Raw genomic sequence first — 24,489 nt, forward strand, 5'->3', positions numbered from 1 at the left:
GAGAGAACACATGGAACCATTACGCTCCTCAGATTGTGTAGGCAAGCTGACACCCAGTCTTGAACGCCTAGCCTTTTAAGGTCAATGGAAGGCTCAGGGGGGCAGAAACATAAGGGGCTGTTACTGCAAGTTTAAGTAATGTGTTCCTGCTATAGGTCCAACAACACTTGTAAACTGCATTTCTTGAGAGCTATTAACACAAAACGTTATTTTCTGTGCATTAGCTTAAAAAAGGTACCAACAATTCAATCCACATTTAAAAAAAAAAAAAAATTGATAATTTATTTTACAATAAACATTGTTTTTCTTTAGTAAGACTGAAACACTGACAAATAATTTTACAATAGTACTCTTTCACAATAACATAAAATATACAATTGTAATCATTATTCTTATGCTTTTGTAACAGTGCTTCCTACAGTATATAAAGTATTAGTCAAAGACGAACAGTAGTAGTATTATATGCTAATGTCTTTGCAATGTATGTTAACAATTACTAAAAAATGGCACAATACTGAGGGTTGAATATGTAATTTGAATCACTGGTTTTGAAGAATGCTATTGTACTTGGTATGCTATTATACTTTCATTAAAGGTGATCTTTTATAATGTATTGTTTTAAAGGGAATGAATAAAAAAGAAATGCATTATATATAAATTATTGAACTAATACTTTTCTTTTGACAGCATGTGATAATGAATGATAAAGACCCTACTGTAAAATATACTGTAATACTAATCCTGACTTTTTTGAATAAAATTTACTGTAATATTACTTTTGTTTTTCTACCCTGTGCCTTATTATTCATTTATTATTATTATTATTACTACTATTATTATTATTTTATTTCTTTGTGACATGGTAGACTATATAACTAGAATACTATTCTGGTCACCACAGAACATACAATATACAGTAAAATAATGACATGTCAGATTTGACAGGGTTTATATGTAGTTGTACATTAATATTTTGGCCTAATTCAATGTATTTGTTATGTCGATTCCTGTTCACAATTACTTATAATAAAAGGTTGACAGCCCTGGGGTTGCTGGGAGATTGTGCTTTTAAGTTGTAATTTTAGTATAAAAACATAGCAGGAGTAAACATAAATAAAACCTACATAAAGTATATAAATGGCAATAACAAAAGCAATGATTCAATTATAAGATGATCTGTAACAAAGAGCATCTCAAATTAAATCACAACAGGAAGTAGACTGCATGGCCTAAGTGTGCAAAAGAGCAAAGGAGGACAATAAGCCAGGACAGGCTTATTGTTAAGGTTTTTTTTTAAATGAAAACAATTTCACTAACATTTTTCTGCATTTTTCTTTGGTTTACTTTACAAGATTATTATTGGGTGTATTGAATACTTTAGCATACAATTTGCTTAGTGTGTTAATCTTAATAAATGATAAAAAAGAATAAAGAAATGAAGAGATGCAGTGTTAATCATACTGCCTGCATCTAATTTCATTACACCTCAAACATGAATTTTTCAAAGATCTGGTTATTTTACCTTCACAAAATGCAGACCTAACTTTTTCTTTATTTTTACCATACTTATTTAAACTCAAAGAATTCACTCAAATTGAAGTGACCCCATTCAATTGTACCATTAAAACTTTCTGCCCAAAGCAGGACAGAATATCAGTGTCAGTAAGACAATTTGCCACAAATGTGTTTTATTAAAAAATTCAAATTATATGTATTAAAAGTAAGTAATTTTAATCGGTGGGAATATGTTATTGTAATGAAAAATGTAATTATTGGTAATGTGTATATTTTAAAAAGACCCAATGAAGGAAATGAAGATTCCAAAATGTGCTAACTGCTTATAAGATGGAAATGAAGCTTTACATAATTTTGAGGGGATATTTACAAGCAAGTTACCAGTAATAAAGGTTTTCTACCTTTCGTCTGTTTAATGCTTTATTCTTTCTTTTTTTTTTTTTTAATCCGTTGGACTTTCCAACTCCTCACATTCATTTAAAAATATTTGACATACAAATATTAAAAAAAAAAGCCTCAAAATTATTGACCACATTCTGATACAATCTTCTTGAAACACCAGCCCAATGTGATAACACTATGTGACAAATTTTTATTTTTATTTTGTTTTCCTAACCCGTTATGCCTAAAAAAAATAGAAAATACAGTGGGATGCAAAAGTTTGGGCAACCTTGTTAATAGTCATTATTTTCCTGTATAAATCGTTGGTTGTTACGATAAAAAATGTCAGTTAAATATATCATATAGGAGACACACATAGTGATATTTGAGAAGTGAAATGAAGTTTATTGGATTTACAGAAAGTGTGCAATAATTGTTCAAACAAAATCAGGCAGGTGCATAAATTTGGGCACCGTTGTCATTTTATTGATTCCAAAACTTTTAGAACTAATTATTGGAACTCAAATTGGCTTGGTAAGCTCAGTGGCCCCTGACCTACATACACAGGTGAATCCTATAATGAGAAAGAGTATTTAAGGGGGTCAATTGTAAGTTTCCCTCCTCCTTTAATTTTCTCTGAAGAGCAGCAACATGGGGGTCACAAAACAACTCTCAAATGACCTGAAGACAAAGATTGTTCACCATCATGGTTTAGGGGAAGGATACAGAAAGCTGTCCCAGAGATTTAAGCTGTCTGTTTCCACAGTTAGGAACATATTGAGGAAATGGAAGACCACAGGCTCAGTTCAAGTTAAGGCTCGAAGTGGCAGACCAAGAAAGATTTTGGATAGACAGAAGCGACGAATGGTGAGAACAGTCAGAGTCAACCCACAGACCAGCACCAAAGACCTACAACATCATCTTGCAGCAGATGGAGTCACTGTGCATCGTTCAACCATTCGGCGCACTTTACACAAGGAGATGCTGTATGCGAGAGTGATGCAGAGGAAGCCTTTTCTCCCCACAGCACAAACAGAGCCGCTTGAGGTATGCTCAAGCACATTTGGACAAGCCAGCTTCATTTTGGAATAAGGTGCTGTGGACTGATGAAACTAAAATTGAGTTATTTGGGCATAACAAGGGGCATTATGCATGGAGGAAAAAGAACACAGCATTCCAAGAAAAACACCTGCTACCTACAGTAAAATATGGTGGTGGTTCCATCATGCTGTGGGCTGTGTGGCCAGTGCAGGGACTGGGAATCTTGTCAAAGTTGAGGGACGCATGGATTCCACTCAGTATCAGCAGATTCTGGAGACCAATGTCCAGGAATCAGTGACAAAGCTGAAGCTGCGCTGGGGCTGGATCTTTCAACAAGACAACGACCTGAAACACTGCTCAAAATCCACTAAGGCATTCATGCAGAGGAACAAGTACAGCGTTCTGGAATGGCCATCTCAGTCCCCAGACCTGAATATAATTGAAAATCTGTGGTGTGAGTTAAAGAGAGCTGTCCATGCTCGGAAGCCATCAAACCTGAATGAACTAGAGATGTTTTGTAAAGAGGAATGGTCCAAAATACCTTCAACCACAATCCAGACTCTCATTGGAACCTACAGGAAGCGTTTAGAGGCTGTAATTTTTGCAAAAGGCAGATCTACTAAATATTGATTTCATTTCTTTTTTGTGGTGCCCAAATTTATGCACCTGCCTGATTTTGTTTGAACAATTATTGCACACTTTCTGTAAATCCAATAAACTTCATTTCACTTCTCAAATATCACTGTGTGTTTCTCCTATATGATATATTTAACTGACATTTTTTATCGTAACAACCAACGATTTATACAGGAAAATAATGACTATTAACAAGGTTGCCCAAACATTTGCATCCCACTGTAGCTGTTGTTCCACAAAAACTTTGCTTTTGTGATCAGGACAATGATATTTTGAAATGTGTCTGTTTTCGAGAAAATTCTCGATTCGCATTCAATACTGAGTAGTCTTCCAGAATAATCTTGAACTGTTAGAATTGTCCATAAGTTTCTAGAATTTTCCAGAATTATCTACAACTTTCAAGAAACTTTTAGAACTTTCTAGAATGTTCTCGGACTGTCCAATAGTAGTCATACAAGTATAAAAGCACAGGTGACTCAAACCAACATTTCGGTTTATGTTATTTTTTTGATTTGATTTAGATGGCATCAAGAGGTTGTTTGCACCCAGCAGATGCATTTTTCTACGTCTGTGGACAATTTATAAAGACAAGAGCGAGAAAGTATTCCGTGAAAGCATGTCGTAAGATGTGTGAGGCCTACAAGGCATACTTCTGCATGCCTGTCGGGGATCAAGACAAGCCCTGGGCACCTCATTTCACATGCGAATATTGCAAGAAAACTCTTGAAGGTTGGTACAGGGGAGAAAAGAGAGCCATGAAGTTTGCTATCCCGCGAATTTGGCGGCAACCGACTAACCACTCAAACAACTGCTACTTCTGCATTGTGGATCCTACCAAACGTCGCACTGGCAAGAATGCGCCTCAGTTTGTTTATCCAGACATTCCTTCTTCCATTGTCCCGGTACCACACTCTCCTGAGCTGACCGTTCACACTTCTCCAAAGAGGGATCAGCCATCTTCAGGAGACAGCAGCAAGTCAGACAGCGAGAAAGATATTGCAGAGAGAAGGCCATACTTTCCAAACCAGAAAGACGTCAACGATCTGATCAGAGCCCTTGTCTTACCAAGTCCAATGCTGAGCTTCTGACATCCAGGCTCAAGCAGTGGAACTTGTTGGATGAAAGCGGGCAAGGACAGTATAACGAAAACATAATGGGGGACTACATTTGGGGGCTTCTTCGAGAAAGCGATTTGCAGTACAGTCACAAATCTAGAAAACCTACTCATTTCTGAACCTTTTTGAGCGGTTTTGACTGTCTTTGTCTATTTACCATGCAAGTGTTGTTCTTTATCAGACCGCATGAACGAAAAGATAACAATTCCCTTGTTTTGTCACTATAAATACAAAATTTTCTGGGCTGTGGTCATGAAATTAAAGTTTGTGCTGAATGTAGTCGTTTTTCTTTAGGCTTTAGACATAAGCAGTTGAAATATAACTCTTGGAAGCCAGGAACAAAAATTGTGTTACATAGTGTAATCACTGTTACCTTAAAATGAAGTCTGTAGATACAATCCACAATGTTAGAGACAATTTCTGAGGTACAAGTGGAAAAATTTCTTGGTTTCGGTGCACTGCAGACAGAATCAGTAGTATACTGATTTTCAACCAGAGTTGGAAAGAACATTTAATGCAGTACTGTGATCCTATTTTTCTTTAACAATGCCTATGAAAAGTATTGCCATCCATTGAAAGTTTACACAATTTATTATTATACATTGAATAACAGCGAATTTAACTTGGCTTTTTTGATACTGATTAACAGAAAAAGGCACTTATAAATGTTAAAGTGAAAACAGATTTCCTCATAGTCATTTAAATTAACTACAAATATAAATCACATTTGCATATTTCTCCACCTCAAGTCAGTATTTAGTAGATGCAGCCACATGTCTGTGCATGTATTTATCAAGCATTGTAGAATTACTCCTATAAATTGCACTAAAAGTTTGACTAGGTCAAGAGTTTCCTACCACAGTGTAGGACACAAGAAGTACTTATAAACCTGCCTACACCTATTCCCAGCGAGAAGAAGAAGATTTTTATAGTTTCTTTTGAAATATGATATTTTTTCATTTTCTGATGCTAATGCTTCACCTTGTGGAAGTAACACCCGAGGAAGACAGGAAATATGTCAATCAATTCGTCTTTATTCAGTCACAGATGAGTAAGTGGATTCATGCTTTGCAAAGCAGAAGAGCAAAGTTTCCCATTTTCAGTCAGCTATAATATTAATTTTCCTCCCTCCCCATTACAGCATCTAAGTATTTCATCAATTCGGCCAACCATTTCTTTTTTGTGTAGTGTCAAAAGGGACCCCAAAGAAGGAAAGGTCATCTTTCCTGTGTCTAACAGACACGTTCCTACAGGAAGTTACCCAAGTTCAGCTTACTTCACCTTATCTTATGACAGACGCCTGTATGAATAACCTGTTGTTATAATAAACCAGCTTTTAATCCTTAGTAGCTTGCAAGTAATTTTCTTTCACAACCTCAAAGATGACAACAACAACAGAAGAACAAATAAAGCTCTGTCTGTCTGTCTATAACAAGGTAGGACATTGCTGTAAGCTGCATTTGATGCTGCTGTGATGCTGAAACAATTAAGAACAATACTATAATGCAGAACAAGATGGAAAGACTGACACACACACCTTAATGACAGTAAAGCTCCATTACTGGCATGCTTATTTAACAATGTATAATGCGCAGCTGTACTTTCAAAAGAATCACCTTCCCAGTGTTATGACCTCAGGAAACACCTATTGAAAGTAGCAACAGTTATTCTGTCACTGTTTCTATAGTTGCATTCACTCTTCCAGTGATCCAGATCATCTTCCACTGTGTTGCACCATGTCCCCCTATACCTTCTCGAACATGAGTGTCAAACTACAGTCCTGGTGGGCCGCAGTGGCTGCAGGTTTTCATTCTAACCATCTTCTTTATTAGTGACAAGTTTTTGCTGCTAATTAACTTCTTTTGCCTTAGTTTTAATTGACGAGACTCAGGCCCCTTAGTTGTTTCTTTTTCCTTAAATTAGCAGCCAAACAATAAGTAGACACAAAACGAGCCACCACATGACCAGCTCACCTGTGCCCATCACACAATACATGAAAATAAAGGTGATGGTGGTCTCGGTAAGGTTGATCTCGCTGGTCACCAAAACATTTTGTTCTTAGAAAAAACAGAAAAATCAACAGTTTGGGAAATGTCTTCTGTGGCTGAACGAGAGTAGCAACAAGCCATGGAATTAAATAACGAGTTTAATTAACAGCAAGAATCAGCTTTTCATTAAGAGATTGGTTGGAGTGAAATTGGTTGGAGTTTGAAATCCCAGCTTAGCTCTCTTCTGTTTGACTACCATTTAATGAAGAAAGGAATAAATACAGAGGACTGAATCCTTAAAAACAGGGCTATTACAATGAAAGGAAAAGAAGTTAATTAGCCGTGAAAACTGTGCACTGATTAGGAAAAGGGTGAGAATGAAAATCTGCAAACACTGCGGCCCTGTAGGCCTGGAGTTCAACACCCCTGATCTAGAAGACTATTTATGGAATTCCCCGTGGAGTCTGTGCCTGCCTTTATGGACCACCATGGGGTTATAAAGTGAAACATGAATGTTCCAGTAGTTTGTGGAAAGCAGAGCTCATAATACTTTTGTGACATTTCACTATCAGTCACCTATCTTGCCCTGCCTAACTTCAGGGTAATATGCTGGCTACTACAGTACAGTGTTCATGTATGACCACCTGAGTGTTGATACTGTAATATTGCTTTAATTCACATATGTGTGTCCATTCACACTGATCTTTATGTACATGCCTATTTGTATGAAGGAGGTTTGCTTTAACATTACCTTAAGTTAATTCATTGGGAAATATAAGAATTTTAATATTGCCTCAAGTGTTGTAAGGGCATTCAAAGTTTGGTGCAAAATCTGAATAACGATTTGTTGCAACATACCCAAATCATTGCTATTGTAAAGCTGAATGTTCTCTGTGGCCAAAAAAAAAACCATAATATTATTAACACTTTCAATTCGGCTGACAGAACATGGCTTTTTCGTGTAGACGGAGTGATCACAAGATGTACAAGATCAGCAGCATTTCTAAAACATTCTGCCTTTCCTGGGTTTTGCATGCTGATCACTGCCTAAATGCCATCTTCTGGCAGCTCCTAGTGAGTTAAGACAGCTTACAAGCTCTCATAAATACTAGTGAAGTTAGGAGTAGTTTCCAAAATTAAGAAAATTGAGAAAACGCTTTTACCTCTACTCCAAAGAGTAGGACGGAATTTGCATCACTCCTGAGATTTTCAATGCAGATAAAACCATTTCCCTACCCTGACATGCTTGATAAATATGGACACTGGACTCTGCCTCAGCCACTCCAGGATATTAGCATTGTTGTTTATAAGTCATTCCTGTGTAGCTTCATGCTTGGGGTCACTGTGAGAAGTCATAAGGTGGACCTTGCAGATACAGTTACACTATAATAATCAAAACACATTGACTACATATGGTGATCCCTACTTATAATAATTAATAATTAGTTCAATATGGTACTTCTCTCTGGCAAGCATACGGCATACAAAAAATGCACAGGGGCTTTCCATTAACTTCTCCTGACTGCTAAAACCAGGGTACAGCTTCTTACCATGCACAGAGCTAATTTTCTATGTATCACCTTATGTGAAAATATAAAATTATACTGAGCTGGATCAGTGACAACCAACATGACCATTGATTAAAAATGTCCTTCCTTGAGTAACAGACAATATTTCAGAAGGTAATGAAAATATGGACAAGGCTCCCAGGATGAGGTGACAGAATATTGTCAGTTGGGTGAGGAGTGTTTCACATTTAAACTGAAACTGTCTATCAACAGTGTAAAATTGAGCTGCCTTACAATTACAACACTATGACAATGTAGCAACATTTAAAACCACACAAAAATCGCTTCACAAGCCAAGTTTAGCAACTTCAAAAAAATCACTGTCCATTTTGAATAGAAAAACAGAATTAAACTCCACTATATGATGCCTCACACATATTTGCAGCTTCCTTATAGGAGCTCAGATCGACCAAAAGAAGACTCAAGTCCCACAGCAGGACATAAAGCACACTGGACTGTCCAGCACACTCTGTAACTCTTTCAATCTTTATTTTATAGTCACTTCAATTTTTTGATATTTTAAAATAACCAAGCACCTAAAAAATAAATTATATTCATATTCACAGTGCTGGTGAATAATGCTTTAATTACATTTTTGATTACTAAAAGCTAAAATGAGAACATTTATAAAGGTACATTTTAATTTGAAGAACTTAAAACTCTACACCTCAGGAAAGTTATATGAATAGTTTGAAACCCTTTTTCAATAAACACTTTTTTTAAAATATTGTATATTAAACCCTGTACCAGTTTAAACTATCCACTGGTAAGCAATCTGTATCCTTGTGAATTTTTTCATTATACTATCGGGTGTATTGAAAGAAGTCCAACGAGAACAGACACACTTTAAAAGGGCCACCGTTTTCTTAAAGAGCAAAGGAGATTGCATTTATTTGTATTTTTCATTAAACTTTTTAAAGCTTGTTAGTTTATCTTTTCCCCAGCACACTGCTTCACTTATTGTGAAGACATTTAGGTGATTACTCAATTACCTATATAATCAATAGGGACATCACTAGTTAATAGATTGTGTTTGGACACTTTTTTGCAATAAATTGTACTAAACTGAAAACAGAATAACAAAAAGTACTGTGTATAGTGTGCAACACAAACATAAAGGTAAAGTGACCAAACCCACCCTATCCAACTGCAAAACACCCCATTTCAATACATCCAACCTACTTTAGCCTGAGCCAAGAGGTAGATACTAGAAAGGCGCTTATCCAATGCATAGTACAGCACAGCACGGTTCAGTACAGCTCACCTTGGTTCGGCTCAGTTCGGCTCGGTTTGCGTTTCGACTGCAGTGTAGTACCGTTTTAGAGTGGGCGGGATTATTCACGTGTCATTATAGTTGCGCCGCCTCTACTGCCGTGACATCATCGTCCGATGGTAGCCGTGTGCGCCCAAGAGCTTAGCGACCTCCTGAAAAACTTTTTCATTCCGCGTCGCTCCATCCAGCTCTCGCTGGATCCGCTCCTCGGCTACCAACGAGAGGAACGTCTGTACTTCCTCAATAGACCACAAAACAGCCATTTTTGGTTAAAACAAAATGGTGCGTCCGAACCTTCGCTGGCTGTGCTAAAAATCTAGCGGGTCTGTTGTGTCTCGTGTCGCAAGTTCAGTGACGCAGTAATGACGATTTTCTCCGGCCAACCAGTGACCAGCAGAGTTTGCACATCACGTTTTGGTAACGGTTCGGCGCGCTTGGAACCTCGGCTGAGGTGGTACTAAAAAAAGGACCAGGTACCAGGTACTGTTTCCAGTGGAAAACCCCCCAAAAGTGAGCTGAACTGAACCGTGTTGTGCCGTACTATGCAGTGGAAAAGCGCCTGAAGATACAGGGGAAAAAATTCTAATCATAACATCAGACTAGAATAATAGGGAGCTGCAGAGAAGGAGAGATGTATCATGAGGAAGCCACAAGCCAGGATTTAAACAACTAAGCTGATGCAATTCAGTTCATAATTGTTCTGGGGGATGCCCCTATTATTCTGTAAAGAAGATCATTTAAGATTAATTAAATTGTAGAGATAAACAACAGTTCTCCATAGTAACACATTAATTTATGTAGGTGAGAATTAAGAGGTACCATACACATTTTTAAGTAATAGTGCAATAGTTAAGAAAGAAAGAGGAAAAAAAAGAATGAAATATCGGAGACCAAAAGGAAAAGCAAAGAGTCTCAGTTATAGAACATTTGGAGAAAAATACCAGTTATACCAAGGGGACATAAATGGCAAAGTGGGTCGGGGTAAGGTCGATCAGTGGATACTTGCAAGGATTACAGAAAAGTCTAAGAAGAATTCAGAGATGGTCAGCAGCAGTAACAGTAGTAGAGTACTGGTAGTTGGGGTTGCTGAAGCAGGATTTACAGTCATGTGAAAACCCTTCTTACATCTGTTGCATGACCCAATTTCAGCCAAGCTTTAGCCATCACAGAGACAGCCTCACATTTGACTCTAGAATACTTTGGTATACAGAGTGCTTCATGGTTGCCTCATTGACTGCAAAGTGCTCAGGTCCTGTGGCTGCAAAACAAGCCCAAATCATCACTCCTCCACCAACACCATGCTTGATGGCTGGTATGAAATGTTTGTGCTGATATGCTGTGTTTAGTTTTCGCCAAATGTGGCGCTGGGGTGGGAAAGCGAGAAAAAGAGAGATAGAGAAGAAAGAAAAGGACTTTGGTCTTATAGACATTGAGCTCTTGTGGGGAGCGAAAAAAGCGATTCCCCACCTGTAAACAAAGGTGTGCTGTGTGGAGAAACTTTTGTCCTGCCTGTCTGTGTTGGGTTAGGACAGCTGTATGTGCCCCGGTGGTCCACACTCTTAATTCCTATGGAAGAAGTAAGGGTGTACTTAATTTGTCACACATTGATTCTGTATTTTGTCTTAGTTTTGTTAAATAAATACTGGCACTGCGTAATATCACATGTTGTTTTTCACCTCAGGTTGCATTTATCTAATTTTAAAACCTGTTCAGGACCAGATGATTTTTTGATATGCCCTGTTATGTAAAACTATAGAATTGAAAGAGGGTGTACTTTCTTTTTCACATGACTGTATATTGGAGAGTGGAGTGTCCAGGAAAATGGGCAGTAAATAGGAGAAAGGTTGGTTCTGTCTAGCAGGAAGCATAAGCTCCATGAATAGACTCGACGGAAAGCTGGAAAATGCACTTTAAAAAGTTAGCTTGCTTACAGTATTGACTCAAAGACAGAAAAGCAGCAAAAAAACAAAAACTAAAATGATACAAAAATCATAATATATTTAGCTCGTATTAAAATATTACTCAGTTTCTACATCACAATCTACATCAGGGTCCTCTGCTTAAAAAAAAAGAAAATACACATTTGGAGTTCAGAATTGGAATGCTCTACTGAGTTACTCTCAGTACTCTGGCCATTATCTTCTCTAGGTCCTGTCGGAGCATACAAAAGGTTACAGATGGCCCCTATTAAAGAGTCTCAAGTCAGTGTCTGTGGTGCTCCCAAGTGCCTGCAATTCAGTGGTTGTGTTATTCTCAAGGTCCAGGTAACATTTTTTAAAATAAAAAAATTAGTGTTCAAACAAGGAGTTTTGTTAGAAATCTCTGTAAAGAAATAACCTTCTGTTTGTCTCTCCTGGCATAGCCCAAACAAATTCTTCTCATAGACTGAAACAACATATTAGCAAAGACACAATGCTAGAATATATCAAATATGAAAAGCAAACATGATAAAAACAATACCTAGAAATAAAATATTGTATATGAAAGAGTAGAATTCATTTTCAGGAAGTGACACTCCAGAATAAAATCTTTCGTGAATTACAATTGATTGCTTATAGAACATGCCATTGGAAATCGTGCTGTTAAGCCAAGCATTTTTTATATATTAAAAAAAATGTATACCCTCCCTGCTCTTGTGGTTTAAAATTGTATAAACTGGACATTGAGGAAAATGTGAAAAAATGGCTTAAAATTTACCAAATATATTCAATTTAAAGCAGAAAAGGTTTTGAAATCAGATAATATTGGTTAGTGTTTCTGACAAGAAAATGACTTGAAAGTAATGAATGTTATCAGTAATTCTTGGAAAATATTTTTCCTTGTGCTAAAGGCAAATTCCTGTTCAGTTGTCTACTCACAGTAAGCTTTGTGGATGGTTTCCAAGTAGATAAGTAAGTGAAACAGCAAAAGGTTCATTTAAAATGTCAGAATCTCACAAAATACATTGCTCAAAAAAATGAAGCAAACATTTAAATAATCAGATTTTGATGAATGAAATATTCAAGTAGAAAATCTCAGGTGAAGTTGATTCCCTGTTACTTATGCTTCCTAACTGGACAGACTGATATCCATGAAACTTTATTGACTTGGTGGTAGACTGTTATGATTAAGTGTTCCTTTAATTTTTTTGATCAGTGTATATAATTTTATTATAAAAAATGACATAGGTACACTGTTTTACTATATGCTCATAACCTTAAGATACATATCAATGATCAATGACAATCTTAGATTGAAACTGGAAGCATTTGATAAATTTTACAGCTTTTTTCATGTTTGCGCCAGTGGCTCACATCATTTTAAACTAAGACAGACTGAGAATTTTTTTTCTAATCTATAAAAATACTTCACTTAAGAACACAACTTTTCATGGCAAATTCCATAAGCCACTATTGTGAAAAAATGACTTTGACTTGAAAAATACTACACTTGCCCTTTAAGGTTACACCTACCATTTCACAGAACTCGGTATCCTGCCTGTAAATGAACGTTTAGTGGGAAGAGGGAAAGGAACCATGAATGTGAATTCACCAATGCTGGTGAATTTGTTGAGAAAAAAATGATGTAACAAAAGTCAATGGAAAGCAAAAAATTAGCCAATTGAGGGCTAAATTCAACATCACACCGAAAACCAAGGTCAAAGTTTGAAATCACAGGCTGATCCAATTTGTGTGAATTTCATCATGGCAACTCATAATGCGACTCAGTAGTGTGTATGGCCCCCACATGGCTGTATGCAGTCCTGACAACATCTTGGCATGCTCATGGTGAGATGGTAGATTGTGTCATGGGGGATGTCTTTCCAGACCGGGATAAAGGCATAAGTGAGTTCCTGAACAGTCTCTGGCACAACTTGGTGGTGTCGGATGCACCGATACACAATGTTCCAGAGGTTCTCAGTTGGATTAATGTCTGGGGTAAGCATGGGCTATTTAATGGCATAAATTCCTTCATCATCAAGGAACTTGCTGCACACTCTGGCCATGCAAGGCCGGGTATTGTCCGGCACCAAGAGAAACCCAGGGCCCACTGGCTATGGGGATTTCATCCTGGTACCTAACGGCAGTCAGGGTACCATTGCCTAGCACGTGGAGTTCTGTGTGATCTTCCAAGCATATTCTTCAATAGACAATCACTGATCCACTGCCAAACCAGTTATGCTGGATGATGCTACAGGCTACATAATCTTCACCACGGTATCTTCAGACTCTTTCACATCTGTCACATATGCTCAGTGTTACAGTCTTCTTACATCTGAAGAGAATGGGGCATCAATGGCGGAGATGCCAATTGTGGTATTCTCTGGCAAATGCCAATCGAGCTGCACAGTGATGGGCTCAGAGCATAGGTCCCACTACAATACGTCAGGCCCTCATGGAGTCTGTTTCTGACACTTTAGTCAGAAACATAAACATGAGTAACCAGCTGGAGGTCATTTTGTAGGGTTCTGGCAGTGCTCCTCCTGTTCCTCCTTGTACAAAGGAGCAGATACCAGCCCTGCTGCTGGGTTGATGACCTTCAATGACCCTGTCCAGCTCTCCTAGTGTAACGGCGTATCTCCTGGCATCTCCTCCATGCTCTTGGGTTGGTGCTGGTTGATACAGCTATCCTTCTTATGGAGGAATGTATGGATATGCCATGCTGGAGGAACTTGACTACCTGTACAGCTTTAATCGGCTACAGGTACCGCCTCATGCTACTGGTAGTGACAAGGACACTAGCAAAACAAAAAACTAGAGAAGAATCAATCAGGAAGGATAAGCAGAAAGCAATTGTCTGTGACCACCACCTGCAAAACAATTCCAATTTTGGGGGCTATCTTGCTGTTGCCTCTCCAGTGCACCTGTTGTCACTTTCATTTGCACCAAAGCAGGTGAAGTTGATTCCCTGTTACTTATGCTTCCTAACTGGACAGACTGATATCCATGAAACTTTATTGACTTGGTGATAGACTGTGATGATTAAGTGTTCCTTTCATTTTTTTGATCAGTGTATATAATTTTATTATAAAAAATGACATAGGTACACTGTTTTACTATATGCTCATAACCTTAAGGTACATATCAATGATCAATGACAATCTTAGATTGAAACTGGAAGCATTTGATAAATTTTACAGCTTTTTTCATGTTTGCGCCAGTGGCTCACATCATTTTAAACTAAGACAGACTGAGAATTTTTTTTCTAATCTATAAAAATACTTCACTTAAGAACACAACTTTTCATGGAAAATTCCAAAAACCACTATTGTGAAAAAATGACTTTGACTTGAAAAATACTACACTTGCCCTTTAAGGTTACACCTACCATTTCACAGAACTCGGTATCCTGCCTGTAAATGAACGTTTAGTGGGAAGAGGGAAAGGAACCATGGTATTTATAACTGTCAAACAGGGTACAATGTTCACTTTGAAATTAGAAAACGAGAAATAAGAAGGTTAGACCAGTTGTGAGAGTTTCATTCATCAAACAGGGTGTGATAGTTATGAAAGGATACATTATACATATCACTGTGTGGTATACAGGTAAAAACGAGGCACCAGTAGAAACTAGTTAACTGGTAGAAATATTAATATATCATTTGTATTGTTGTTGATAACATCAGAAAGCCACCTTTTTTACTTTTCACAAAAGAGGCGACGCATACAGGGGTGTGGGCATTTTGTTACCTTCAGCTGTCTCTCTTCACAATACATAACCAAAACCCATCCCTCATCACTCTCACCTCAGAAACCGTTTATGATCACATTTTTGGACTTTAAAGATGACCCTTCAATCATTCCACCCCGTTTCACTCTCCAAAATTATTTTTAAATTCAATCACATCTTCACACATTCCCCAAATTCCACAATCACTGAAGAAGTCAAAAACAAGATTAGAAAACAGAATGCCGTTATTTCTTCCACTTCAAATACTGATGACAATAAAGTAGCCCTTAATCAATAAGTAAAATAAGCATATGCTTAGGTCACCAAAGGAAAACAGAGCAGCACATACTCTGTAAAAAAGTAGGTGACAACTTTAAATAGATATACAGTAAGTAGGCAAGATTAAGCATTATTTGATCCATGTTTGTTGAAATACTGTGCATCTTTAAAGTTAGAAAGCAATGAAATGGGAGATGTTTTGTTTCATACAAAAAATAGTTTCTTCAATAGAATTATCTTTTAAAAATACTGCCCACCGATTTCTGTAGAAAGGAGATTTTGAGAATCAGTTGTGTGACAACTGAAAAAGCTTTCTTTAGTAGCCTGTATCACAGGGGTCGGTTTAATAGCGTCTGCTGAGACAGTATTCAGTCAATGTAAAATTTCTTTGTATCATTTTTCTTCATGTTAATGGTTTGAAAGGCAATATTAGAGTCTAGTTAGGTTTCCTTGTATTTGGTCAATACAGAAGAAAAGGAATTGGGAAGAATAGTTCCTTGAATATTTATTTTTTTTTTATTGTCAATCTTTTTTTTTTTACTGTATAGTCTAAAAAGTACACATTTTCAAACATTCAGTGTTTTAATGGTATGTGCAAAATACATTTACTGTATTTCATGATCAGTTCTTATGTTGCATAATAAAAATATCTTGAATATAAATTAACCTTGTCACCTTACTCAAGCCATTCTTTAAAATTCTAAAACTTATTTGTTTAGGACAACATTAAACTTAGCTTTAGACATGTCTGTTGGTTTCCTGTTTATGTATACACTGATTATTCAACTACATAACAATACTTTAGCAAAAAAGCATTTGTTTGCATGTTTTGAGCATACGACTGGATAACAGATGTGTGAATTATACAACATTAGCAACGCAAGAATTTTTTTTTCCCCTGGCCCTTGGTGATCTGTCTATTGCAGTTTGACTCTGTGACACTGCTACTTCACTGCCTACTTTTGCTCAAATGAAAGCACTCTGTACTGCTATGGTTGAGGAATTTCCTATCTTATTTGAATTTTAATAAATTAAAATTAGCTCCACAGGGATCAAAAATGCTATTATACAAAATATGACAGCCTTTCTTGGACACAACTCTATTTTAGCTTCAACTCTTCAGAGCAATGTTACACCTTTATTATTTAGCTATTTCTTTTTTCTGACTTCTTAATAATTGGTGAGAAAGGTAGAGTATTACTATAAAGAGGGAACATCTAAAAAAGTTAAAAATAAAATTATACTAATAAAAACAGATGGATGAATGAGTGATGTAGACAAATTGTATTTTTATTGTTGTTTTGCACTGTTTATGAAAATCTCAATGAAGAAGAATGTTTCATAACATTCTTAAAACTGCTTAATCCAACTCAGGGAAGTGTATGGAGCCAGTCCTACAGAACAGCGAGCAAAGAAAAAAAAAAAAAACAGCCCCATTTTATTCTGGTGCCTTTGTCATTTTAACTATAACAGTTTGTTGGTAGTAGTTGAAGTATAGCATGATAAAAAGTGCCACTTGCTCTATTGGCCAATTGTCAAAATGGTTATAGATTAGAATGTTTCTACTTGAGTACTGAACATAATAATTCGCTTAAAAACACACTATACTGTATAAATAAGATGTCCCATAATACAATTACTGCATAGTTTAAGTATGCTTGTCACTCAGTTTTCAAGAAACTTCGGCCAAAATCACCTTTAACAGTTGAAATAGAAAATCTGAACACCTACCTCTGACAGAAATGTCTGTGCCGATTTCTGTGCTCCTACATGGAGCAAATATTCATAAACATACAGCGCTAACCTGGGGGGAAAAAAAAGAAAAAAGAAAATGGTTAATTTTTATAGTACTGAATATATTTAAAAACAGCCAAGAAGCAATACCTGAATAAAGAGCCTGTAATCACAGGGATCAAAATATTTCATCTATAGCTAACTTGGGAGCTTCCCTATGAAGCTGTTGGTTAAAGCATTTTATTATAGTTTCAATAGCTGAGGGCTTTCAGTTCCACAAACTGTGTTAATGAAAGGGTGCGACAGGGCTCACAAAGTACAATTTCATCACCTGCCCATGAAAAGGATGAATTAGGAAGCAGGCAATGTAGTGTACCTTACTGCTACTTATTTACTACATAGCACTATGTCAGGGAAACCCTAAAAGGTTTTTTTGCCTTTGAGTGCCTTTGAGCAAGCTTTTACCCTGGCTAAACGGTTAATATGTTTTTATTTTTTACTTTGTTTTGTTACATAACTATGACATAAATAACTGAGTATATAATAAGTGACTACCAAATCCCTGCTGTCCACGAGGCAATGTTTGGAAAGGGTTGCACAGAGAATTAAAAATATAGGAATTGGATGTGGACACATTAAGACGTGTTTTCAGTGAATCAATCACAACCGAATAGTACTTGACCATAGGCTTGTGCTGAAAGGCAATATCATTAGCAATCGACAACTGACTACTTACATCACTGATGAATTTTTCTTTCCCAATGATTTCAACTATGTGATTAATAACCAGTTTACACTAGGCACTTGGATCCCAATGCGGATAGGCTGTAAATGCATTGCATTTAGCTAGATACTTCAAATACTTTTTTCACAAAAAAGTAAAAATCCAATTACATTTTCATTCGCAAAATTTAAATTAGCAATCTGACAACTTCTTCTGTTGTGGGGTTCAACAAGGTAGGTGTGCTATTTTACACGTTTTATGTTTTTACTGATAATGAAAGTGCATGTAATAAGCCTATTGTGTCATATTGATAAGAGAAGACAAGACAAGAGAAACAGAATCTAAATACTAAATGCTGAAATAATGACAGCAGTAGCTAAAGCCACAACTTTGTAGCTGTCACTTTGGAGGCAAAAAATCAAGACTGGTGAAATCCAGTTCTACTTACAGTAGATCGTTTAACACTAGAATTACCAGAGCCTACGAAAACACTTGTAGATCCGTCCCACCTTAAATCGTTTTATTAAATCCGTCCTCACCTCTCCCAGCGTCTTTTGTCCTGTTAATGTGCAGATTAAAAGCAGCAATCAGCCAGCTATTCCATCCCACACCGTTGCAGAACATGCACAAACTTCTCCCAGCTCATGCTTTAATTGATTATCTGGGAGTGAAGTGGAGTTTTAGAGTGGAAATAATAGATCGTTATTTTGGAACACACGCATTTCATGTGTGTTCCGTTTCTACAGTAATCTGTATAAACACATTGTTAAAATAGAAATTTTGTCATATTTTAGTAATACATGTTACAAAATGTAAGCATAAACTATAGAATATGTGAGGGCTGATTTCCAAAGATCAAATAAACACTTTCACAAAAGTTTCAAGAATGATACAACATCTCCCGTGAGTAGCAGTAAGATATGCTGTCACAGCATTCCTGCCGTGCCTCAGAGACTTGAGTTTGATTCCCAGCTGAGGAGAAAGTTTTTTTTTTTTTTTTTTTTTTTTTTACCTCAAATGGACATAAAATTTATAAATTGGTATGCACTGTCAATTAATGAGATTGTTATATTTTCATGTGGGATGCTCCTTTTAAAATATTTTAACAACTGAGACTGCAATTAACATGAACAAGTGTCCTTATAACTGTTATTTTTAAGATCCATAACACACAGACAGACAGAGCACTGCGTAATAGAGAGACAGACAAACAGGCAGAGAAGTCACTAAATAAACAGGGAAGGCACATGTACTGAAAGAAAAAAAAAAGATCAACATGTGCATTGTTCCTGCCGCACTGAATAAGCTCAAGCGCTCTAACACCTCTCCATCTCCCCCGATCTAACACTAAGTAACGCTCGCGCTTTTTTGAGTTTTATTTTCTCAATGACGATCACGTTCTAACCCCCCGCCTGCCTATTTTTCATTTAGTAGTTCTTTCTCTGTCTGTCTATTATACTATGAACTTTGTCTATCTATATAGTAATAACAGTAATTTATTATTATATAGCAGCTTCCCTGTCTGCCTATAATATAATGCCTTTCCTTCCTATCTATATAACTATTCCCTTAGCTGTTTTTGATTATATCTATTATACAGTACTTTCCCTGTTTATTTAGTGACTTCTCTGCCTGTTTGACTGTCTTTCTATTACGCAGTGCTCTGTCTGTCTGTGTGTTATGGATCTTAAAAATAACAGTTATAAGGACACTTGTTCATGTTAATTGCAGTCTCAGTTGTTAAAAAATATTTTTAAAGGAGCATCCCACATGAAAATATAACAATCTCATTAACTGACAGTGCATACCAATTTATAAATTTTATGTCCATTTGAGGTTAAAAAGAAAAAAATAATAACAGTTTCTCCCCAACGGGGAATTGCACTCAAGTCTCTGAGACACGGTAGAAGTGCAAAGACAACAAATCCAAGCACTACGCCACGGGTGCTGCTGTGTTGTTCTTGAACCTTTTGTGAAAGTGTTTATTTGATCTTTGGAAATCAGCCCTCACATATTTTATAGTTCATGCCTACAGTTTGTAACATTTATTACTAAATATGAAAAAGTTTCAGATTACTGTAGAAATGGAACACACATGAAATGCGTGTGTTCCAAATAACGATCTATTATTTCCACTCTAAAACTCCACTTCACTCCTAGATAATCAATCAAGGCATGAGCTGTGAGAAGTTTGTGCATGTTCTGCAACGGTGGGGGATGGAATAGCCGGCTGCTTGCTGCTCTTAATCTGCACATTAACAGGACAAAAGATGCTGGGAGAGGTGTGGGTGGATTTAAGTAGCGATTTAAGGTGGGGCGGATCTACGAGTTTTTTTCGTAGGCTCTGGTAATTCTAGTGTTAACATACATACATTCTCAGCATACATTGCCTAACATTTTTCTGTGTCGGCAAACACTGCAGTCTCTAAGGCTGTGGAGAAGAAAAGAAATGAGGTTTCGAAAATATACCTGTTAAAAATTACTATATGTCGCAGTTGGTGCTATATTGCCACTGGTATTGATTGTAACACTTTATCCAGTGTAGATGCCACACAGGCTGGACGGGCATCCTGACCAGCAGAGGGAACAGACCTGGAAGGAAGGACCAGAAAGGGTGGACGGACAGCCCATTAAAAAGAGAAGTTGGTGGAGGCTTATTATTTCCCCAACACACTAGATGACAGCAGCCATGGAGGTCGTTGCACAGTAAGAAGCCAGTAGGGCATGCCGGGATATGTAGTCTGAAAGAGCAGCTCTGCTGGGGTCACTGGCTGCCACGAGAGGGTGCTGTAGGGAGACAAGCTCCCTAATATGGACTTCAGTGCAACCCGAAAGTACTGTCATCGTGCAGTCGCCCTGGCACCGGAAGTACTCCCGAGTCTGTAATGAAAGAGACTGCACTCTCTTATCCAAGCGATTCGGAGCTGGGAGGTAGTGGAGCAACGCTTGATTGGAGGAAGGTAATGCGGTAGGGAGAAAAAGAGAGATATAGTGAGAAAGATCTGTATTTGCTTGTATCACATTTGGAGGGAGTTAAAATATAAAATCTTTGATTATTTGAACCTGGGACTGGACAAGAGTCTTTGTGTTAGGGTTTGGGGCTCACTGATGCCCTGGGTTTATCACACCAGTCTTTTCAGAGTAAATAAACCATCAGTGAGCCAGTGTGTTTAGAAACATGATCCGTTCTGTAGGAGACATACGTCAGGCTTTCTTAAGGGAAGCAACTTCTTGGAGAGGTGCAATCAATGAATCACAAACGCCTGTCACTGGCCCAAAGAGAACTGGACCTTGATTATTACAAGCAAAAGGGATACCATTTAATCTACAGTTCTAACTCCATCCTATAATGGACCACTTTCTGTATAAGGGTGGGATTTTGGAGAAGTTGAAGTTGATGCATGTGGCTTAGTAGGAATAATGCTGCTTTAAAAAACTTTGGAAAGAATACATAAAGCAAACATCATTTATTCACATAATATGAAATAGTTCTGGTACACTTGTATCCATCTCAAGCTACCATACTAATATTTAGTATTTTTATTCATAACAGCTGGTGAAACGAGTCTTTAGCGCTTATGCTAGCAGCATTGACTAAACTTGTGTAGTACACTGGATGGTGTATGCACAAATTCATGTTCATCATTTGAGAATGTTTCACAATAACAACCTAACTTGACCAAACTAAAGATTAGCTGTAAATGCAGATCACATTTGGAGTTAGACATGGGTAGCCACCAAACTTAAAACAGATTAAATTAAAATTCATTGTCTCAACAGAAATATCTGCACAGCGGAAGTGACACTGGATATCCATTTGGGCATGATTTGGGCACTGGAAACATTAATAACAGGATAAAATGTAATCTGGTTAAATTTTATTTGAATACATTTCAAATTCAAAACTCATATTAATAGTTGATGTAAGCTAGGGCCTAAGTGTCACTCATAACCAGAGGTGCTAGAATTATAGCGTACTATGTTTAAATATGTATAAGTTGTAATCAGCAAAAAATCCCACTAATTCCTGACAACAGCACAGCAACAGTCTCAGTCTTCAGGTATTTAGAAAAAAAAAAATTAAAAAGCAATTTAAAGAGAAAGATCCAACTTTAAGTACTATTGTATATAAACCAAGGGATATTATGCATACTTTTTATCCTGCAGTGATGAGACCAGATACAGTATGTTGCATGCAATTCTGCCCACTGCAAAAAAGAAAACAAAAAAAAAAGATTTGCTTCCTCTGGACAGTTTATAATAAAAGAGTTTGTAATAAAAGAATGTCCCTTTCTTTTAGGCTAGGAAAAAGAAAGCTGTTTAGTTTTAAACAAAGAAAACAATATAAAGCGAATTCTTGTCTGCAAAATTCTAAAAAGCATGAATAAATAACTACATCAGAGTTCTATCAGTTAAATAGTAAATCCTTAAATTGAGGAACATAGTGAAAATTAAAATGTGGTGAAAATGGGAAATCATTTCTCACCAAAAAGATCCCTATGATTTGAAACAAACCACTGAGTCATGAAATTGCATGGACACTACGGTAACTTAAAAAATAGCACTGGTCAGATACTGTGATGTATGGTTTCCTCTGATTTGTAAACCTTATCCTGACCATCTTAAAACATTTGACATAAAAAGTTTGATGTGAATTGAAACTGATGAGAGGCTTGACCCACTTAAGCTTACAAAGCAACAAAGGTATGGTATGCTGCCTTGATTTTCTACACATTTAGTATTGTACAGTAAATACGCCATGCATATAGTCATTACCTCAGAATATGGAACTCCAACAAAGCAGCTCATGATTTCTCAAAAATGCAGTATAAAGTTAAAAGTTAACTACATTCTGGAGCACCTAATAAAGGGAATACCATCTGCATTAAATTATTAAGGAAGAAGTGCTGGTTTGGAAACAAAAATCAGTGCTGTTGACTTAAATAACTGTTACAGTACGGACAATCCTGAACAGCAAGTTACTTGAATCTACTGTTTTTCATTGTTTTCTGAGACTGCCTTATGAGTGTTGTTCTAAATAAACAAGGGTGGAGCCTTTCTGTTCATATTCATTGAAAAACTGCCACTCCTCAATACAAGTGTTACCTAGTTAGTGTCAAAGAGTATCTGCTGGTACATTTCAAGCATTTCACTGTTTGGAGGTGGGGGAGTGAAATGGAAAGCAAGTGGTAAAATAAAACAATCATACAAGTTCAAAAAAAGCAACAATATCAAGTCAGCTATTCATTTTAAAGCCTACAGTTCAAAATGCTTCCAGTGCTATGTCATCTAGACAGCAAACTTGTACAATATGCTATTCTGAAGCCTCAGTACATTATTTTAGCCAATTCTCATTCACTTTCATAATGCCATTAAAAAAGGTAAAGGTCTTTCAATATAAACTTAAAACCCATGACCCCTTGTTTAATAAGGCAAAGTAAATTCTTTAAGTGAAAAAACTTTCTTTGACTTGTAATTAGACGTTTAAATCACAGACCTGTTCTTCTTAAAGTCATGCCCCAACAGGCACAAAACAAAATACAGTAAAACATGCCACTGGAACATCTAAGTTGCAGCGATGAAAGACAAAAAATAAATAAATAAAAAGGAATTAACCAACAAGAATACTAACAGCAGCAAGCACATTTTTCGCTTATTGAATCCTTCAAGGGAAGTACCTACGTAATAAACTTGGGCTGCAAAGGCAATAATCCAAAATCAAACTCAAACAAAACAAAAAAGGAGTTCAAGCAAGAAAACAAATACTTAAGATAAATACTCAAAATACAAAACTTGTAATCAAATAAAGGAATCAGGCTATCTAATGAAGGAAAAAAAGAATTATTTTGACTCTTTGAGCCACAATGGCAAGTCAAAAAAAATGGCCACAGTGATGTCAACACAATGGCAGTGGCATTCCACTTAATAGCTGTACTACCACAGGATTATTGCCTGATGACACAACAACATCACAGACATTCAGAAAATCCTAAAATAGGTAATCATGAGATGCTACAAAAATTAAAACAGCCAGTACAAAATTGTGTTCAAACTGCCATTGATCTCAAAAGTTGCTATGTACTATAATTAAAATTGACTTATAAAGCAGCTTGTGAAATTGTTCTTTGTGAAAGATTTTAGATAAAGATTAACTAAAATTAGATCTAAAGAAAAAAGAAAGTTGTCTGCTAGAGCAATGTAAAACAAATTGAGCATCACTCCAGAATTAGTTGATAATAGAGTAAACAAAAAAAAAAACAACTCTGAACACTGTGTGGTTTAATAGGTACAGAACAGACTGTTATTTCTTACAATGTATACCATTAACAAAAATAGTCTTCAACTCATCCACTTTTTGATTGGGATGTGGTAAAGATAATACACATTACCAATCTTAAAGACCATCATCATGACAAACATGCTGCCCACTTCAAAGCTAAAGGAGAAACATTAACATCCTCATTGCACTTTGGTGCACCTACTGTATGTGTGTAGTACATGAATATTGGATGTGGATGACTGAATGTGGTAAACCACATTTGTATTTAAAACAGTTCAGGCAAAACAAAGAGGCTGAGTCTCTCTC

The 24,489-nt window shown here is 36.6% G+C and overlaps 1 protein-coding gene across 9 annotated transcripts in view; it reads right to left on the minus strand.

The window, feature by feature from the left end:
• Positions 1 to 24,489, minus strand: part of ssbp2 (single-stranded DNA binding protein 2) — a 695,743-nt gene that overhangs the window by 401,668 nt on the left and 269,586 nt on the right. For 8 of the 9 annotated variants that reach the window (XM_039759281.1, XM_039759275.1, XM_039759279.1 and 5 more), the window contains exon 2: positions 17,177 to 17,249. In XM_039759281.1, coding sequence (XP_039615215.1) covers positions 17,177 to 17,249 — 73 coding nt within the window. Of the gene's footprint in view, positions 1 to 17,176; positions 17,250 to 22,056; positions 22,112 to 24,489 lie in introns of all 9 variants that reach the window. The other variant, XM_039759274.1, reaches the window with a different exon arrangement.

This window comes from Polypterus senegalus, chromosome 7 (genome assembly GCF_016835505.1).
Source record: "Polypterus senegalus isolate Bchr_013 chromosome 7, ASM1683550v1, whole genome shotgun sequence".
Classification (NCBI taxonomy): domain Eukaryota; kingdom Metazoa; phylum Chordata; class Cladistia; order Polypteriformes; family Polypteridae; genus Polypterus; species Polypterus senegalus.